At 47.3% G+C, this 21,201-nt stretch overlaps 1 protein-coding gene across 1 annotated transcript in view; it reads left to right on the top strand.

Moving 5' to 3' along the window:
* The window catches only part of LOC8026021 (lysosomal alpha-glucosidase-like), a 78,011-nt gene that overhangs the window by 40,367 nt on the left and 16,443 nt on the right, over nt 1–21,201 (top strand). The window contains exons 9-16 of the mRNA XM_042291174.1: nt 3,397–3,522; nt 4,108–4,242; nt 6,779–6,895; nt 7,809–7,938; nt 10,197–10,338; nt 15,391–15,524; nt 17,383–17,417; nt 20,463–20,579. Coding sequence (XP_042147108.1) covers nt 3,397–3,522; nt 4,108–4,242; nt 6,779–6,895; nt 7,809–7,938; nt 10,197–10,338; nt 15,391–15,524; nt 17,383–17,417; nt 20,463–20,579 — 936 coding nt within the window. The remainder of the gene's footprint in view (nt 1–3,396; nt 3,523–4,107; nt 4,243–6,778; nt 6,896–7,808; nt 7,939–10,196; nt 10,339–15,390; nt 15,525–17,382; nt 17,418–20,462; nt 20,580–21,201) is intronic.

Below are 21,201 nucleotides of genomic sequence, written 5' to 3'. Positions count from 1 at the left end.
CGAAAATGGATTCGGCGTACTTTTATCGGTTTTTATCGGTTTAAACCGAAAACTCCGAACCCTACTTATACGCTTACTTATATAATCAAATTTGCAAGAACGCATATCATCACCTTCGTCGCACGTAACCTTAACGTTTTATCCTGTTTTGTTGTTCATTTCTTTGTTTCTCGTGTGCAAAACAGTGAAAAATTTCGTCTGTATTTTCTACTGTCTGTTGAATAAAAATGAACGCAAAAGGACAAGCATTGCATATTTTTTTGTGTATGTGTCACTTTCGTTGCTTTGCTAGGTTTCTGCTGCTTTGCTGCTGGTCTTGCTTTTCAGTGCTGGCTTGTGTGCGTTTCAACGCACATTAACCAGCATTGAAATGCGAAAACCAGCCGCAAAGCAGCAGAAGCCTAGCAAAGCAACGCGCAAACCGAGCAAAACAAAACAAAAAAAAAAACAGCTACAATATATATTTTTTTAACTCTAGGTGGCGCAAGCTACCGCCCATCCATCCAAACACAATGGCGCTGCCGTGCAGTTTCGGTTTTGGTTTCGCTGAGCCGCCATGTTGATTTTAGTACAGCCACCAGATACCAGGGGATTCAAATGGCGCTGCGGCCTCCCAGGGTTTTCCAATTTGCGTTCCATGGGCGGTAAAGGAAGTTGCACTCCTCTGGTTGCAGTACGGGAGCAGACACCTTCACTTTTGGGGCGTTTTGATGCAGTTTGTTGTCGTATGTCGTGTCGGTGTCGAGAAGAGCGGTGGGGCTTGGGAGTTTGTGACCGGTGTTATTCGTGAACACTGGTGTGGGGCGCTGATGCGTCTTTTTTTTATACTGCCACCACCCCGAACTTTGAAGATACACGGGCCCGTAGCAGTGCATTATGCTGAATCGCGAGCTCCTTCTCTGTTGACGTCGCTTTCCTGGTACCACTCGTGGATACTGCAAGCGTTTAAACAGTGTGCACCGTCTCGCCTACATCCCCGGTGACGTACTCGACCTGTTGAAACTTATTGCTTCCGTCATTTTAGAGTACGCAAGGCAGTTATCTCGTTGGTCTGGTTTCGGTTATAAAAGCAAGGCAAAACGCTCGTAGTTCCCGCCCTCAGTACACGTTCGACATCTTCCACACTTTGACACCGGATAACTGAATGAACGAGGATTTACATTCACTTCCGAGGTTACTTTCGCCGCTTCCTCACCGTTGAGCAGCAGGATGAGCTGGCGACAAGCCGCGGATGAAAGGCTTGAGCATCAACAACCCAAGCGCACTCGGTGCCGATGCGGGCGACGCGGGTTTCTGTCAACCGGGAGGCCAGCACAAACCGTGACCATTCCAGCTCTTCGTCATGACACGGTGTTGCAGAGAGCAGGGTAAAATACAGCTACACGGATCACCGAAGCAAACGACTGCTATCTTAAATCTTGGCTTGTGATTGCGCCTTTGTAGTAGATCACCATATTCGTTTTGCTGGAGAGACGCAAACGACGGGCATAACAAAATCGCTTGCACATTCCGCATATCTCACAAAAGCATTTACCCTGTCACCTTGCGAAAAGCGCGAAATACGGAGTCCGCACCGTCCTAAGCTTCCCGTTTTTTACCTGCTTTAGAGCAGTTTGTACCTGCTAGTAGATATGCCTACTGAAACTGAAACAGGGCAGTGCCAGAGAGAGAGACAAAGTTGAGAAAGCTTGCTCGCTCTCCAATTTCTCAACTCTCAAGTGATTGAACCATAATAAATGCACCAACGCGTCTTACAAAATAAAGAAAGAGCACTACGTTCACAACATAAAAAATGGTCTGAGTACATGCATCTGTGGGCAGGTAGGAAACATTGCCCTAATTTATTCACGCCGCATGATTGGCGCAACAAACTCGTTGCAGGACCGAATCATCTACTCGAGCGGTGTGCGTCGCTATGCTAACGCTGTCCAACAGGAAGCGTAAAAAAACGGCAGATTTAAGACAACAATCCGGAGTCCATTATTCAATTAAAACAACGTAATTTTGTTGAAAACGCCCGCTGCTTCTTACTCACGGTATCTGTCGGGATACTTCCACAGTTTGAAACGGAACAAAGGAAGATTTACTTTTAAAAACGCTCGCTGCGTCCTCCCGGACCAGCTGGACCGGATCAGCTGACGACGACGGGACTGTACCCGTTGAACCTCCACCACGCAACAAACAATTTGCGCTCCGTGTTAAAAGCGTGGTTCAAACAGACCCGGAATACAAAGCACCGCACCACACACGACGAATGTTTCAGCTCTTTTTAGCATCGCCGGGTTGCACCAAACAGAACGAGATCGCCGAAGTCAACGCCGCGCTGTCGTGAACCTTGGCTTGTGGTTGCGAACTCGTGGACCCTGTGACTCCCTTCGCTTTCAAAGCACACACGACGATTACGAATGCTACTTTCCGTCTTCCAGGAACATCACAGGGGCACTTCTCCGGTCACGTCTTCACTATGTGCTCGCAAACTCCGAAGCTCTATGCGAAGCTTCTCGCGTCCCGTCAAACCAAAACAGTAGCGGCGCCATGCGTACTTGCCAGATTTTCTCCGGTCAAACAAAAACAACGAAAGCCAACCGGCGCTTGCTTCCAGCGTACATCGGCGTTGCGCTTGCGCCGTGGCCAGATCGCTTGCAGTTGAAGGTTGAAGCAAAAACGAAACCAACTGCAATGTCACGTGTTCACATCAAGGACACGCTTTTTATATCCATTTTAACTGTTTGGAACGAATAATTAGACCCATAACTTTATTTGTGGTGTCTAAGAAACTGTTATCAGGACCCCTAAACTAAATACAAACATGGGCGACATGAGGGAAGCCGCATTGCCATCGACCAGAAGATGGCGGCGAGAAACGGTAAGTGCGGGTTTGCCAACGTCCTGCGACATGGCGCAATTGCTTTTGGTGCATATCTGTCTCCGAGACATGTTTCTTTCCGCGGCATTTGTCTCGACGGTCCTTTTTAAGTGTGTCCCCAAGCATTCCGGTGCTTCGATAGCCGGCAATGCCGCGGTCGTCGCCGGGGGCGATGCGTGTTATCGAGGTCGGCTACACGGTTATGCGTGTATGAGCAAACCAAAACACGTTTTTTACAACCTCGCATGATTTCTGAACGAATTATCCGTTACTCATCGTGTAAATTTATGGTAATTTGTGTAAATAGCGTGTTTTTCACCCCAAATATTCGCCAAATACACGGGACTTGCTAACAGTGTACGTTCCGCTAAAAGGTTTCAAAGAGCACCGTCTTTTAGCAAAACTTCGGCTGCCGCTTTGAGGCAGCCGGATGGTCCTTTTCAAGCTAGTTTAGAAAAAAAAGCATAGCCTGTGCGTGTTCATTAAAACCTGAAAAATAAAATTGGTTTGTCTTTTTTTTTATTTTACAGTTAATTGGGCGACCTTTCTTTCCACCTTATTGGGCACTTGGCTTCCAACTGTCCAAGTTCGGATACGACTCTCTCAAAAACCTCAAACTCGTCGTCTCGAGGAACCGGGAAGCCCGCATCCCCATGGTATGAAATTGAATGCTTCGCTTCAATCTTTTTCTTTGCGATAGACTTTAGATTTCAAAATGAAAATGTCATGTTCTCCTAAGAATTCAGCTGTATATAATGTTCCAGCGTGTGGTTTCTTGAGGTCGGCTTCGTCAGTGACGAAGCCTGCAACGAACATATGTACCTAAATGAACGCTCTATGCATTTTCTGAATGAATGGTGAACATTTCTTTTCTTAGGTTTTGAAACACCCATGGAGCATTGAGCATTGAGCACTTTATAAACTATCAGGAGCGTCTTCTTTCCCGCAAAGGACTTGGCAGAGACAATTGCTGCAATCTACTAAGGGAACTCAATCGCCCAACAACAAAGCTAAAAATATGTCCGAAAATAAAAAAAATAAAAAAATAAAAGTTTGCATTGCGTGGCACTGAGCATTTCACCATTGACTCTTCAAAGTGCTTTGCGGAAAAGTAGACGCCTTAGTTTTTTTGTTTTTTTTCTGACAGCTGAAGAAATGCGGGGCGGTGTTGTTATGTTCGTGTTTCGTGATTGGGGGGGGGGGGGGGTGTAATTAAATTCTTATGCGTGTGTAATCCGCAGGACGTCCAACACTTGGACATCGATTACATGGACGGTTGCAAGACGTTCACGGTCGACAATGACACCTATGGAGGTCTGGGGAGCTACGTCGACGAGATGCACCGAACGTCTGGACTTCGTTTTCTCGTTAACCTGGTACTCTATTGGTAGTTCCGGATCGCATAAAGAGTCTTTCACTGAGCAAGAGGGTAGTCGTAGCGCGAACGTGGATTCGTCCCGTAAGATCAATACTGCGAGGAATGAACTGTCGCTGCTTTTATATACGTCGAAGTTCTTCGACACAGCTGCCCTTTTCAGTTCGTTTCTGACCGTGCCATCAGCGACACCTACAATTTGGCCTTATAAGCGGACGCCACTTTCTTCCTGTGGAAGTGTGAATCACGACAGCAGGGTCAGTTATGAGAGGTGCTGGAGGCGCATGGCTATCGAAAAAGCTGGCTCGGGGCACTGCGTCAGCCAGCCTTCGGTTTATCTTCACAAAAAAATATATCGATTTTATAGATGCATGGTGAGCGACACGCCATTGGTTGTTTCGGCGTTGGTTGGCTTTGTGGTAATTTCTTTTTTGAGCCGTTTTTAATAAAACTTCAGTTGATAGTCAGCGCTTGTCTTGTGCTCTAATCTCGTCGTCCTCGTCTTTTTGCGCGCTGTTCCCATTTTCTTAAGTCATGAACCAACTCGCCCGCATCGCCACCTTAATTAAGTTAACAGCACCTAGCGACTGATATTTCTACAGTAACTGAATAAATAACATTGTAAAAAAAACGGCGATCGCTCACATGGCGACGTTTAACGAAAGTCCGCGAAGTCATTTTACGGAGACATTTGTTATTATAGCGTCTTAGAATAGGAGGTCCCGATGCTTTAGGTCCCTCAAGAAGCTTGAAGCGGCACATTGCGCATGCGCAGACGGCGCCTGCGCAATGCGACGCGCCAAGCTATTGGGGGACCTTTAGGGCGACGCAATTTGTTGGGGCCCAGTATTCTAAAACTCTCTATTGCCAAATTTTGGAAGCTTTCCGGGCGCTTCGTGTATAGGATCGTCGTGGCTGGGAAATTTCTCCGCTACTTTGCTAAGCAGAAAAATGCCTTCGCTAGATTTAGCCGGAAGATTTCTCCACTAAATTTAGCGGAAACATTTTCACACCATACATCATGGTGTATGTGACGCAGTGACGCCACGTGATATTGTGACGTTACTTCATGTGGTCAAGCGACGTCGCATGGCCCCATGACGTGACATTGTGATACACGCGGTACCATCACGTCACGCGGCACCTTCACAGTGTAACATCAGATTACAAGATGACGTCGCACAACGTCATGGTGAGTGTGCGATTAGCCTTTTCTGTAGTCCGTGTGCAGTAGGGCGTGCAGCGCCTCGGCCGTGGCTGCGTCTCTTTCGTAGCATACGGCAAAGACGCGGGAATTAGTTTGCTGCACCCCACTATTCAGTTTCACATTTCTGCCTGTTTGTGTCTCTTACGTGACCTCCACACAGTCTCCAGCTCTTCTTGGAAATAGCAAAACGAATCCCCCTTTCGCCCGGGGCAAAGCAGCCGCTGTATTTGTGACTTGGCCGAGTATATCGTCTTTGGAGGATCGGTCCAACCCTCCAAGCGTCTCATCGACGAATCTGATCATGCTTGGGCGGGTAAGTATCGAGGAGACTCCAGAAGAAAAACCGAAAGCCAAATACAATTTTTCAGGTTATCGTTGACTTTCCATCGACTTAGCGAACTGCTGGTCACTTGTGACCAGCGATATAAGTGAGGCCAGTGTCACTGAAAAAAAGAACATATATCAGAAGAGCTTCTGTTTTAGTTTCATAATACGCGTAATACAACTGATAAATTTGAGACCAGCAAAGGTCATGTAGAGAACGCATAGCTAACCTTTCTTTTTAACTCCTTGTCTCATGTTCTTCGGCCTGGAGTTCATGCCATGGATATCCAACTAGCACCTTTATATTTTAAGAGAGACCGGTGACCAATTACGTTAGCGCACTGTAGCTTGAAGCACGTGGAACGAAAGGCCGCGCTACAGAACCCCCGAATCCTGGGTCCCCATGCCCACCCCTCCCCGTTTCTATCTGGATGAGCATCGTACCGGAGCGCGTTCGTGTTATCATCATTGTGTGAGGTACGTTAAAGACCCCAGACTAGGCCGTGGTAATGCACTTGCGAAATTCATTCTCTAGAGAGTGAACAAGTGTCGCCATACCTCAAAGACTCTGCAAAAAAGTTTGATATCCTTCGGTTCCGTAATTAATTTAGAAGACACGGAATGGAAGACTTTTTTTACTTCGATGATTAAGAGGACTTTGTAAATTGTCTTCAAACGCAAAAAGGCCAAAAGAACCGATTTTGACAAGCTTCATTTCTTATGGATATTAAAAAGTGTAGTTAAATATTTGTACCGTTTAATTTCTCAATAAGATATCAATGTCTTTAAAGTAAAAGTTTCAAAAATATCTGTGCAGTAGTTATCGCGTGAGAATTGAAACAAAACTGCCTGTACACTTTATAGGGCTTCCAAACGCTTTACTGGGTACTTTTGTTCATACTAGAAACCGGCCGCTCGTCGAATGGCGCCATTTTCACGGCGAACAGCGTGCTAACCTCGGATGGCCCACGCTTCAAGGAGTACACGCTTGCTTTTTTCATTGCAGCTTTGGCCCTGCGGGCCGGTGGCGTACGTCGACTTCTTCCGGTCCGCCACCCAGTCTTGGTGGGCGAAGGAGCTCGACATTTTGCGAAAACTGGTTCACTTCGACGGAATCTGGATGGTAATTCCTACTTCCCAGTGGTGACGACGCTTATAATAGCTATGGTTGCTGGAACGCGTCTTCTACTGGCGCGTTTACTGCGTTCTACAAAGTGGTTCCTCGATTAAAGCCGGATGATGTCGTAAAAGTGTCACGCTGTCGTAGGCCAAAATCCTGGCAGTGTCGCAGCAACGGTTATGGATGTGACAGATGCCTGCACTGCTGCGGGTAGCTATCGTCGCCATCTTGCTTGACAGTTCGTAAGCTTTGGCAACCACAAGTTAGAATTCCGTGACGACAGCGACACTCGCGTTCCCTCGCACTTTCAATGCGAAAGCATTACCTGTCCCATGGAGGAAACCGGCGTTATCAGCTTTTGAAGGCGCGTCTAACGGCACCATAACCTCCCTCGCCCCGATGGAGCGAAGCCTGTCGTCTGTAGCAGCGATCTGATGTTTGGCCGGGACTCCTTGCGCCAATTACCAAGATGGCGACATCCGACAACATGACCCAGTGGCTACTACGTCATCCGTTGCCACTTCGGGGACCACTTTTGATACGTGGGGGGAATAGGACGCTAAACACGTCGGTCGCAGACGCGTTACAGACACCGTAGTATAAGCCGACACCTTTTAGGTTGTAAGGCCGTAATGCTGAATTTTCTACGTGACCTATATCCGCAGGCCAGCGTGGAACGCAGATTGGGCAACAGTGCTTCGGCAGGCGCTCGGCTGGGACTCGTGTCTAATAACCGACCGAACACGAGTCAAAACCGAAGGATGACGTTGCGCACGTGTCCACTATGTGCTTCGCGTTGGTCTCCGGTAGATATAACGTAGAAAACCAGGCACCACGGTCTTGCCATGAAAGAGGTGTTAGTATAGCCTTGGATCTTTCGCCCCAAATCTGATGAGACCTGCTGATGCCCGTGCAGGACATGAACGAGCCGACCGAGTTCAGCGGCATCAAAGACGTCGTGTCTCCGAAAGTCACGAAAGCTTGTTTCGGCCACTGGAAGATGAGGTGCCCAAACTCCGTCTACGACGATCCGCCTTACCCAACCCGTATGTGTTCGTAAGACCTATAAGCTTGATGTAGTACAGCCACTGACGGGGCTTCTAGAGCCACCGACATTCATAAAAGCACAGACGACTCAAGCGTGTCGCTGTCTCTAATGGCCAATCGGATCCCAGCATCACCCGATAACAACAACTGTGACCCATTCCCGTAGCGTCGAACATGATCAGAATTTTCTACACCATATCGTTCTTCAGCTGTCATTGACTAAACTAATGCCGCTCATGTGCTTCCACAGACAACGACCAAACAAAGCAAAAAAAACGCCTATGCGGAGCTTAGGTTCGTCTGCTTCTTGCACAGGTTTTGCGATAATGTCAAAACGCCAAGCTCTTATTGACTTATTGAGAAAAAAAAATTCTGGGTAGACCTTAAGGCATGTAGCATTGAGGTCTATACCCACTATCCTTTTCATCATAGCCAATCAGAGCTCAGCGTCGTTCTAACGTCACCGCAAACCCTGCGCAAGAAGCAGGCGGCTTGCACTCCGATTGGTCAGCGACAACATAAGAACACGCGAGGGCGTGGCTTATTAAGTTCAGGCTTCGTGATTGGTTCTTCGGCACGATTATCGTCTAATGCCACCATGTCATTGGCTGTGGAGCGACAATAGGATGCTCAGGAGGACTCGCCACAAACGGCGCTTATTAAACTGTCACCGACTGTAGTTCACCTAAGAAATTTCCTTTATTTCCAGGTAACGTCAACCGCCATTATAATAATGTTGCGCAGGAGATACGTGCCCTGCCATGTGTGACAATGAAAGCGAAATGCTATACACCAGGGATGGGCAGTATTTCAAATACAAGTATTTCAAATACTTTGTGTATTTTGCATTTGTATTTAATTACAAATTGAGTATTGTATTTGACGTGTGTATTTAAATAATAAAACGTAGGTATTTCAAATACAATTGTAATTAAATACAATGTTGTGGGCGAAAATACATCCCTCAAATTTATTGTCTCTGTCCAGAGCAGGAAGAAAACTACGTTCTGCACCGAATGTAGTGTCTCTCAATCAAGCACAAGTGTTTAGTGACTTTGTGATTACGGTGCTAGTCCAGGGCAAGAATAGTGACGAAATCAATGTTCACAGCCAGCCTGCCTAAATAAGTGCTTGTAACAACTTGCGATGCTTTCCAGCCTGATTTCCATCCATATTTTTGCCTGGAACATTCTAAATTCGCGGGTCGTCCAGATTTTCGTAACTGTTGCGAGTTGCAACAATAAAAAATTCTCTAGCTAGTGCTGCGCGTCTTGGTCGTCTCGGGTCTTTGTTGGTCTATACCAAAATGTAATCGACAAAAAAAGCTCCTTGAAGCTCTGTACTTTTTTCATCTATTACGTCCAAGCTGATTACATTTTTTTTTAATTATATTTCTATTACGTTACTAGAGCCTCGCACACTAACTTCCGAGTGTGCGATGCGAAATTAAAATGAGATAACCAGAAAGCCATTGCAGGTGCCCTGAAGTCGCTGACGCAAATTTTGAGGAATGTATTTGGAAAAGTATTTGGAGGAGACCAAATACATTTGGTTGTATTTGTATCTTGTATTTAAATGCTTTTTCGGAAATGTAATTAGATTTGTAATTAAATATATTTTTGACGAAGTATTTTGTATTTGTATTTCGATACATATTTGCATGTATTTTGCCCATCCCTGTTATACACCAACGCGACGTTTTCAAACAAGCCCGCTATTGTCCGCATCAACTGCGCACGCATTCCGCGTGCGCAGAAACTAGATCTGAGCGAAGCATTCTGCGCATGCGCCGTACCGACAGCAGCGCCGCCGCAGCGATGTGACGTCGTAGCCGCGCGTTGGTCTATATACGTTTTGTGAAAAAGAGAACACGAAGCGCCTCGTTAAGATATGCCGGTGAATAGATAAATCATTGAGCAAAGAACAAAAAATTGCTTACGTGTAGGAATTCAAAAGTATTCCTAGAAGCAGCGCGTCACGTCTTCCTTTTTCACTCACCCACTGCGCAGGCGCGGCTAACCCCGCCGTCTTCACGACGGCTTCCGGGACGAAGCATCTGCGTTGCTGTGCTTTTCTTTGTGTTTTATTTCTCAGGCGCGTGCTTGAGGACGTATTTTTATGACCATCTTTCGGGCACAACGCCGACGCTTCTTCGCGTAAGAGGACAAGTAAGACTTTCGCCTTAAAAAAATAGCTTTCTTCGGTCAGCTTTCGCCTATCGGCCCCCTTGATACACACTCTAATCTTGGCACCACAGGCGCGGCTACCAGCTACGGCTCCGACGGGCGACTCAACGACCGCACGTTGTGCATGGTGGGACAGCACGGGGACAACGAGAGGTACTCTCACTACGACGTGCACAGCTTGTACGGCTGGAGCCAGACCGTCGTAACCAACAAGTGAGTTTGCAAGGCGGATCCAAGGGAAGGAGGGGGCTGCCGGCACGTAAAGGTGCGCACAAAAAAACTAAAAGCGCGAGAGAAAAAAACAAAAAAAAAACGTGCAAAACTGAGGAGAAAGGGCACAAACGATGTTTGTTTTCTTTCTCTGCGAAGGGCATGCTACCTTTCGGTAGCATGCCCTTCGTCAGAGGACCTAGACAACAAGCGCCGTAACGATGCACTTTTTTTCTGCTTGATTGGCTCTTTTGAGTTTTAGCGTCAGCTGCGGTTAGGTTTCAAGTGGAAGGACTATAGGCGAATGCATCTCACTCCGCGAAAATCCATTGGCCTTGGAGCCGAAAGCCTTTGCATAGTTGGAACGGCAGGACGCGCACCGCCACGGGTATTTTCTCTTTGACATGGGAGGAGTGGCTGGCGTCGTCGTGGAGACTCGTCGAGACAACAGAAACAACCGGATTTATTTTAGTAAAAAAAAAAAAAAATAACTTGACAGAAAAAAAGATGCCCTTGGTTCCTTCTTCGCTGCAGCAAGTGTGTTCCACTTATACAAATGCCGCGTACTACATCCACAATGCCGGTTCTTGTTTTGACGGAAGGTGGACGTAGGTGGACCGCTGCCACCATGTACGAATCAGCACGCATCAGCCAGAATGGCGATTCGGAATGAATGCTCTTTATTCTCTCGTGCCCCGTGTCCGTCGTGTCTTTCTCTTCTTCCAATGGTGCCATCGTTGGCTAGCTGCTACATCTCCTTTGTCAGAAAAAAAAAAAAAAAACTAGTTTAGAGATTTGTGTAAATCTAAATATCGTGGTCATGCCCATATCGTTGTGGTGGCCTTCTATCCCTTGTTCCTCTTCGAATCAGCGGGCGCGGCTCAGACTCAACTTGACCCTCGTTTACTGGCTCTGTAGCCTCGGAGGTCGTCTTTTGGGGGGATTGTGCCACTGGTCTTAAGTGTTCGCGTGTCCTCCGAAGCACTTGGCCTTCCGGGGTCTGAATGTTGTAGGATCTTGATGTAGAATGGCCCACTACTATTGCAGGTGACCAGGTATGCTTGAGGCTGTTGTAGACGGTAGTTTGAGAACCTGTTTCAATATCTGCTAGTGCTCTGGAGGACTTGTCATAGCTAGCCTTCTGTTGTTGCCTTATTTTTGTGAGGCGTTGTGTGACGGCTTTGGGCGGTACGATAACAGGTAGGTAATGTTCAAGCCTGGCGGGCAACAGCGTTCTTGTATGCCGGCTCATCAATCTTTGTACTGGTGATTGGAGGACCTCGTCTCGTGGAGTGTTGCGCCATTCAAGAAGTGCATAGTAAAACTCTTCCGTGTTCGCACTTTTTCTCAGCAATTGTTTCGCCTGCCTCACGGCTCGTTCGGCCATGCCATTTGATCGGGCATGGTAAGGGCTTGAAGTTACTTGCTCGATCTTCAAGTTTTCCAGGAACTGTTTGAAGTCGTGGCTCCCAAACGGCGGGCCATTATCACTTAAAAGTTTTGAAGGGAGTCCGTGTGTTGCGAAGGCCTTCAAGCAAAACTCTTTAACTTTGGAAGCTGTGGTGGTTTTCATTTCTTCGACCTCGAAGTAAAATGAGTAGAAGTCCACCATGATTATGAAATCCCGTCCTTGATGAGTAAAGAAATCCACACTAACATACTGCCAAGGCAGTGCTGGCACCGCATGACTCAAGAGTGGCATCTTGACATTTCTTGGCTTGTACTTTTGACATATGCTGCAGTTGTCGTACTTGCCCTCGATGTCAGCGTTGATTCCTGGCCAAAACAGGATATCTCGAGCTCTTCTTTTCATCTTCTCCTTGCCTGCGTGTGCTGCGTGCAGCAGGTTGATGATCTTTTGCCTAATAGCTGTAGGTATGACTAGCTTGTTGGATCGGAGTACAAGTCCATCTTCTTCATGGATTTCCTCCCGGTATGACCAAAAAGGCCTTCCAAGTTGCGGCACTTGGTCTTTCTCTTCCGGCCATGCAGTCCGCGCATACTGACGCAGCAGTTGCAGTTGTGCGTCACTTGCGGTTGCCTCTCGGATTTCTTGAAGGCGGTCTTGAGTAACTGATATGTGCTCTAGCGCGTTTACTTGGAACTTTTCCTCTTCTTCCAGTGTTTCCTTAGCGGGAAAACGTGAAAGTGCGTCTGCTAGCAGCAGTTCTTTCCCAGGTATATGCTTCACTTGCAACGAGTATTTCTGGAGAGCCATCTTCATTCGTTGTAGTCTCATCGGACACTGATGCAGTGGTTTGGTAAAAATAGCTTGCAACGGCTTGTGATCCGATTCTACTGTTACACACGGCTGTCCGAATATGTAATGGTGAAACTTGGTACATCCGTGAACAATAGCAAGCAACTCCTTCTCGATCTGCGCATAATTTGTCTGTGCTGCTGTCAGGGATCTCGACGAATACGCTAGTGGCTTTCCTTCCTGGGTGATAACTGCTCCCACGCCGTATTGACTTGCGTCGACTGAGAGCGTTATGGGCTTTTCTGGTGTGTAGTATGCCAACACTGGTGCTTTTGTCAAGGCATCCCGCAGGTCTTCAAAGCTTCTTTGCTGTTGTTCTGTCCATACCCACGCGCTCTCCTTCTTCAGCAGTTCCCGCAGCGGTGCTGCTCGCTCCGAAAGTCGTGGTATGAAGTTAGAGAGGTATGTGATCATTCCAAGGAATGTTCGAAGTTCCTTGGGATCTCTAGGTTCTTTCACTTCCAGGATGTCTTGGATCCTGTCTGGATCCACGGTGATGCCGTCTCCGGTTAGTACTTGCCCGAGATAACGAACTTCTGTCTTGCCAAATTGACACTTTTTCGGGTTGAGTCGTAGGTTCACATTTCGACAGCGTTGGAGCAGGCGCCTAATGTTTTCATCGTGTTCTTGCTGGGTTTTACCCCAGACTAGTATATCGTCCATCACAACTGCTGTTCCGGGGAGGTCTTCCAAAATCTCGTTCATGACGCGCTGAAAAACTTCAGGAGCTGTGCTTATCCCAAAGGGCATCCTTTTGAACCTGTACCTCCCATAGGGAGTACTCATTGTGCACAACTTCGAACTCTCTTCGTCGAGTTCTATTTGCCAAAACCCAGAAGATGCGTCCAGAGCCGAAAACACTTTCGCTCCGGCAATTCGGGTGGCGATGTCATCCATTGTCGTCATTGGGTAGTGTTCTCTTTTCAGAACTTTGTTCAAGTCTACTGGATCCATGCAGATGCGCACTTTGTCTTTCTTTGCGACAACTACCATGAAGCTGGACCATTCGGTCGGCTCCTTGACTTTCATGATTACCCCTTCGTTCTCCATTCTATGTAGCTCGCGCTTGACCTTCTCCTGGAGAGCCACCGGTACCTTTCTTGCTGGGCGTACAATACCTTTTGTACCAGGGTTTACTTTCATGCTGTATGTAAAGCCCCTGACTTTTCCCAGTCCAAGGAAGACATCTGCATATGGTCCCGTAGGATCGCTCAAGCTTGTAGCTGTTTCCTTTGTCGCATCGTTGGGTCCTTCTGTGACTGTAGCTATGCGTCTGATCAATCCGAGCCTCTCACTCAGCTCTCCCGCCAGTGTCACTGGTACATCATCTTTGACCACAAAGAACTCCTCTTGGGTCGTTGAGGCTCCAGTTGACACTGTCAGGGTAACTCTTCCACACGCTTTTTCTTTGTGGCCAAAGAACGATGACAGTGTAGTGTCACACTTGCGGACTTTTTTACTTGAGATCAAGCTGAGTAATCTCCTTGGGATTACGGAGCAATTTGCTCCTGTGTCGAGCTTGCAGCGTAGGCGGTCTTTTTCGATCTGTATTGTCTCACTCCAGCGGTCTTCTTTGTCTATCTTGTTCACTGTTAGGTGACAGAGCAGATAGTCTTCATCGCTTTCGTCAGTGTCCTCACGCTCAACTTGGCGGACTTTGTGGTCGTATTTTCTTCCTCTTTTTCCTTGGCGCTGCTGTCGGCTGTTAGATGACTGTGGACCTTTGCTGCAGCATTTTGCAAAATGTCCAACTTTGCCACAGCTAAGGCATTGCTTTCCTGTAGCCGGGCATGCGCTCGTGCGGTGTACGAAACCACAACAGCGGCATGTCGCTTGGTCTTTTCGCAGCGCCTGTATTCCTGGTGGGTCCTCACTTCGGTCATCCTCATTTTGGTCATACTCTTTGCGGATTTCATTGAACTGCTCCTGCGTTCGTTCCTTTGTTCGGCACATTTCGAGTACTTTCGCAAAAGTGGGATTGTCGTTGATAAGCTTTTGCTGTAGCTGTTTGTCTTTAGTCCCGAGTATTATTCGGCTTCTCAACATGCGTTGTTCGACAACACCGTACTCGCAGTTTCGCACGAGGATCCTTAGCTCGGTCAACCACTCATCGAATTTCTCTCCGTCTTTTTGATCTCTCTTTCCAAAAACAAATTCGTGGTACGTTAGGTTTATAGCTGGCTTCATGTGCTGCTCAAACTTGTCCTTCAGAACTTGTATGTTCTCTCTGTCGGCATCGTTTTCGAATGTGAAGGTGCTGTAAATCCGCCTACCTTCCTCTCCGATGCAGACGAGGAGCGTTGCTGCTTGAACATTGCTTGGCTGGTCCTTCAGGTGCGTTGCCACCGCAAAGAGTTCAAATTCCGTGATCCACGTTTTCCATGTATTCCAAGGCTCGCCGGTTAGGTCTAGCTGCTTCGGCGGGGGCAACAGACAGGTCATGATGCTCGCTGTCTGCTCTCGTGGGCGTCCTTCGCGGTCCTCGGTCGCGTTGCCACTGTTGTCAGTTCTGGCTTCCTGCATAGGCTGGTCACTTACGTGCCTCGCTCACGATAAGTTTAGCCGCTGCCACCATGTACGAATCAGCACGCATCAGCCAGAATGGCGATTCGGAATGAATGCTCTTTATTCTCTCGTGCCCCGTGTCCGTCGTGTCTTTATCTTTTGAACCATGCAATGTCTTGCTCTCAAACTTTCACATTCAATCGCTATCGGCAACGTCACGTTCACGCAGAGTTTTAGCTGTCTGCGATGCGCGGTTTTTTCACAAGCACGTGCTACTTTAAATTGCACAGGGCCCTGGAAAGCCTGATGGAGCATCGACATCTCCTCATCAGTCGTTCTACTTATCCTTCGAGCGGAAGGTACACCGGGCACTGGCTCGGCGACAACCACAGTAAATGGGCCGACCTACAACAGTCCCTCATAGGTATACTTTTTTTTTCAATTATTTAGCTTGCCTGAGTTAGTACACTCTCAAGAAAAAAGGGTGTTAAAGGGTGTATCGTTACACCATTTGTCCCATATAATACACCCCCAAACTTCAATTCGACGTACAGCACCCTACATTCGAACAGACGGCCCCAAATTTTACGAGGGGCTTGATAGCCCTGTGGTACAACTTATTAAAATAGCTATATGTACGTTTTATTGACTGCAAAGAAAAAAATAATCGGGGTTTTCTCGGCTCTACTGTACAAACTAGGTGCTTTCTCTCTGTGGTCTTTGATAAGGACTTTAGGTATTTAAAAAGTTATATTGCACCGTTATCAAGCCTCTCGTAAAATTTGGGGTCGTCTGTTCCACTATAGGGCTCTGTACGTCGAAATGAAGTCTTGGGTGTATTCTATGGGACAATGGGTATAACGATACACCCTTTTACACCCTTTTTCTTGAGAGTGTACCGTAATATTAAACGTATGATCTATGCATGTTATTGTACTCTTCTACCTAATAATATTGATATGTTTCATTGAGTGTCAAAAGTGTCAAATCTGTATTTCATAAACGTCGTGTTTCTCACATAGTGGATCGCGACCTCAAAAACGCTCGCCTCAGATTCAGCGGGGCGTCGCGAGGTGACTCGGGAACTTGAAGAGAAAAAAAAACGCAAAATTGGCTCTCATTTTGCGGTGGCGTCAATGAAAACAAACTGCAGGTCGGAGCTGAACATAAAAACCGGAATTCAGAGATTCGATGTCCAGACTCCACCCTCGGTTTGAGAAACTGTTACCTATAACATAAAAGCTTGGTCATTGGGAACAGTAATTCCTGCTGACACGTATCGTTTTCACTTTGCGATAGTTTTTAGCCTGCAGCTGATTCATCCTGATAATAGCCTACAGCTGATCCTCCCTGACAATATCAACTGCCAAATAAAATTCCAGCGTCAATTTTGTGTATTACTGTTCATATGCTGTGGTAACGTGTGAACTCATACAATTTCAACTATTTTTATCAGCATATGTGCCATTATAATTTACGCTTGAAACATTGCCGTTTGTACGGGATCCGACACACTTTCCAGCTGTCTGTGGCAGTTTTTCAACCGCGTTACTTTGTTGGAAATAAAATTAGATTGAAATTGAACTCCCAAAAAATTAATTCACTGTCATAATTTTCAATTTGGCAACTTAAATGCACGCGTACTGAAATGTGTACTAACTTTGGTCAGTCATGTTAGAAGCTGAGGACGATTACTATTTCGTGAATTCGCTTTGAGGGTTTAGCCGATATATTATTCCTCATGCGTATGAGGGTTTGTATTGGAAGCCCCGATTTCTTAATCGAGACTGGTCCCAGAGCCCGTTTAGCTGACCTTGACAGCTTTCTAAACTGACACATTTTTGATTTCAAGGTGATCGATAAAGACGAAATAATGTGATTAATAAATGCTTTGAAAGCAAAGACAATATCAGTGAGATTTCCCAACTTGGGGTGCCAGCGATGCACATTTTGGACTTTTTGACTTAGCTGCGTAATCATGCCCGCTGTTGTTACAATCTTCGTAGAATAATACCCAACCTCAAACTCGCAGTATATTGTACAGTATTGCCAAAGCATCCTTTGATGCAATCACGCGTGGGGGTCCTAGATCCGACGCGAAGACGGCGCTTTATACTTATCACATTATAATTCTGATTTTTTTTCCTCGGCGTTCTTGTCGGCTAATGTTTCAATCTGATTGGCTGCGGGGACGATAAGGAGACACCCAAGAATCCCGAAGTCCCGCCTTTCTTACTACGTAGGTGACTACTTAGTCGAAACGCTTTTGTTTCTACCCTCAGGTGTTCTGGAGTTCAACTTGTTCGGAATTCCGTACGTAAGTAAAACAGCGCCCCCTGCGTGTGACGCGAATGCGTCTGTGTATACGTTTCGGTTGCGTCCACATTTTGCTCAACTTAACACGGGGAAGGGGGGATTTCAGGCACTTTTAGGTTTGTACGCGCAAGTACCTACCGTAGTGCCTGGAACGCGCGTCTCTGACAGGTGTCTTTGCCGCGTCCTAAAAAAAGTAGTCCGGCGACTTCCGCCTGATGACTTCACGGGAGTGGGAAGTTGTCGCCGGCCGCCATCCTGGCGGCGTCGCAGCAAGCGGCGGTGAACGTAGCAGACGCTTGTTCAGCTGCAGGTCGCTCTCCAGCTTGACAGACCACGGAAGCTTCGGCAGTCAGGAGTTGAAACGCCGGGACGACAGCGGCACTCGCGTTTCGCTTTTGTTTACCGCCGGGACTTCTGGCACCAACCACCAGAAACGCGACATCCGCCATCATGACACACCGGCTTCTTTGACGTCGTCTGCTGCTCCTTCTGGACCATTTTCGGAGTGTGGACGGGATGGGACGCAGTCAAAGACGCGTTCCAGGCACCGTGTGCCGTTAGGATTCGTAACGGTATACGGTTAGCGGTTAAACGAAACGTAAGCTTAGGTATTTCGATGTTCGGGAAACATTCAGTGGCTCTATAGACTGTACGCCGACTCACGTGCCTGACGTCACGCCAAAGCGGTGGCGCTAGCTGTGTTCTTCGAAAAACGCGGTTCTGCGCATGTGCAATGCTCACAACTTCTGTGGTCAAAGGCGGCCTTGTTTACAAACAACGAGCATATGTATACGCCTCGCAAGTGGGCTCATTTTCGTCTTCTGCGCATGAGAAAGGAAGTAGCGGTGACGTCAGAACGCCGAGCCCTGATTGGCTGATCGCGACCCCCTATCTCAGCGTCGTCTGCTCCTTGGCAACGTCGTCTGCTCGCAACATCGCCTGCGTCTGTCTTACCTTTTTTGCGAATTTCGGAAGAGCAGGTCTTTGCGAGCGAGCTGGACTTCGCCTTTCAGAGAGGGCAGACTTAATAACTCGAGCGGTACGTTGTTTTTGTCTAACAACTAGCAGACGCGCATCAAGGAGGGAAGTCAAAGCAGTCACTGGCGAGGTGTCCCGAGGCGTCGAGGTTTGTTTGCCAAGAACCGAGAGTGAGCGTGTTAGTGTCCGCAAGTTCCCTCCCAAATACTTTTTCCCTCCTTTCGCGTCCGGCGAGACCCCTCATTCTTCAACGGCGTCGGCGGGTTGGCGCAGTTAACGTCGTCTGCTTTACGTCTGCTAGTCAAAGCAATGGCTGCTTTACCTTTCCTGCGTCTGTCGGAGATACACCGCTTTTTCACCGGCGAGAGTCACCGTTTCCTCGGGAAACAAGGAGATAACAAGAGGAAGAAATTGACCTCTTAATCTCAAACTGAGGTCAGCGATCAAAGTATAATACGGGAAGGGTTCACAAGGGTCGCGCGGGCATATTACATTCAGCACACCAGCCGGTCGTGGGCAGACGGTCGCCGAGTCGCGGTCCGCGGAGTGCCTGCTAGGCCTAACTGCCGTGCTCGCTTGGTCGCGTTCGGTGGAATCGTGGCCTTTGGAGCTTTTCCCGGGTGTTTGTGAATCCAGCGTTCTTGTTCGTCGTGGTCTGTTTCAAGTACTTTTTACTTTTTTTTCTTGCTGCATGAAGTCGGGACGCGTCAGAAGCGCACGAAGCAAAATAAACGTCCGTGGGTCGTCGCGACCGCGACGCTGTCGGCCATGCTCATTTGATCGTAAGAAGTGCGTAAGACAGCTTCGGAGCTGTCGTAGGATTTTGTCGTCACCTGCACAAAACTTACGAAAATTTTGTTTCGTGAATACGAATTTCTTCTCAAGTTATGTTTTACGCACATTTTAGGCGTAAGATTGTTTCGTGAATCTGGCCTCTGGACTTCCGAAAGTCGCAGGAAAGGTAAGACAGACGCAGACGACGTTGCGAGCAGACGACGTTGCAAAGAAGCAGACGACGCTCAGATAGGGGGGTCGCGATCAGCCAATCAGCGCTCGGCGTTCTGACGTCACCGCTACCCCCTGCGCAAGAAGCAGACGAACTTGCCCTCCGCATAGATTATATATACTCGTTATCACATAAAAAATCAAAGCAAATTGTGTTATTATAGTTTATACGTTGCCGCTCGAAGATCTCGCAAGTTTCGGTTGTCAGTGAAGGAAACTCGAGGCTTTTTTTAGTCTGAAATGTGTAAAATTCGATCAAATAAAAATGAATGGGTGATTTTAAATGCCGATACAAACATTGCATTCCCCACACAACGCGGAAAATTAACAATAATCCACAGGAAGTCGAACTTTTTTGTTATTTTTTAATGTAGAGTTAGTTATATGGCTGGCTAAAAGCAGTTAATTTTAACGCATAATGTTTTATGTGCAAAATGCCCCCCCCCCCCCTTTCCAAGAAAAGTGTTTTTTTTTTGTTTTTGTATTTTTTTCTTTTTATTGCAAAAATTATTTACGCGTCGACAAACGCTCATCATCCACCCAAATGTAAAGCCAGCGGTCCGAACCAGGAACCGAAGTTTGGGAAAACGTTCCCTTATTCAAACGATTAAAAAGTTATAAATGATTCTCTAATATTCTCATTGGGGAAAATAGCGGCCGGTTAGAGCTGTCGAATACATGAAGCTGAATGGCACCATGTTACCGAGAACTGGCGAAAACGGGCCCCATTTTTCCATTGAAGTTTTCAGAAAATCGCTTATAATATTTCCTCTTGAGATAACGGTCGGTTCAAAAACTGACTTCTGGTTCGGTCTGCAAGCGCTAGATTTGGGAGGAGAAAGCGTTCGACGATGCGTAGTTTATTTTTGCGGTAAAAAACAGCGCCAAAGTTATTTTAGGAGGGACAGGTGTTCAGATAACTCGAACCGGGACCCTGGATGTTTGCCCATACGCCCCGCCCTGAAAGATTTCGGACCTCTTTTTTTTTCTCTCTACACTTACAATAGCTAAACTCTATGGCTTGCGGTGACTTGCCGTCCTCGTGAGTGACGATCGTCTTCAGGTGGGAGCGGACATATGCGGCTACTTCGGCGTCCCGACCGAGGAGCTGTGCGTGCGCTGGATGCAGCTGGGGGCCTTCTACCCGCTCAGCAGGAACCACAACGACCGGGGACCCGCGGTAAGCGCTCTCCGTCGCGATTGCTGCTTATATGTAATAAGAGAGGGAAACGCATTAGGCCATCTGCAGAACGAAACTAAGCGCCATTCAACATTCATGTCGCGTTGCGCGATTGCACGTGCAGCCCCGTGCTGCTAGCAACTTGGCGACTTTTAGCGCGAGTGCGTGGACGTAGGCTTCAAATATGAACACTTTGGTGATTCTGGAAATGGTATATCACAAGGGCTTCGGTTTCGTTTAGTTCTTGGCGAAAACGTGCGCATTTGTCTTTCTGATATTGCGTTCGAAGAAGAGGGCTTGCAAGTAAATAGTCGGACATAAGCACACTCGATCGCAACAGTTTCTTTGACGTTGTGCGCGCATAGTGTAATTTCTCGAGCCACTTCTGCACCATCCTTGGGTACAAAAAGCTAAGCGTAAAGCGAGAAATTAATTTTAAAGCAAGCCGTACACGCGTGGTATCATGAGTCATGTTCATCATTGTTTCGTGGGCCTCTATACAGATGAAATAGTCGAACCACGCAGGTAAATGGACGGTGCTGTCGAATGGTAATAAAGGTTAGAAAGCCGGCCGAAAGACAAATATATGCTATATACTTATTTTCACGTTAACTCCGACCAC

This window comes from Ixodes scapularis, unplaced genomic scaffold (genome assembly GCF_016920785.2).
Source record: "Ixodes scapularis isolate PalLabHiFi unplaced genomic scaffold, ASM1692078v2 PGA_scaffold26__3_contigs__length_393636, whole genome shotgun sequence".
Classification (NCBI taxonomy): domain Eukaryota; kingdom Metazoa; phylum Arthropoda; class Arachnida; order Ixodida; family Ixodidae; genus Ixodes; species Ixodes scapularis.
This window is presented reverse-complemented; position numbering and strand designations above follow the sequence as displayed.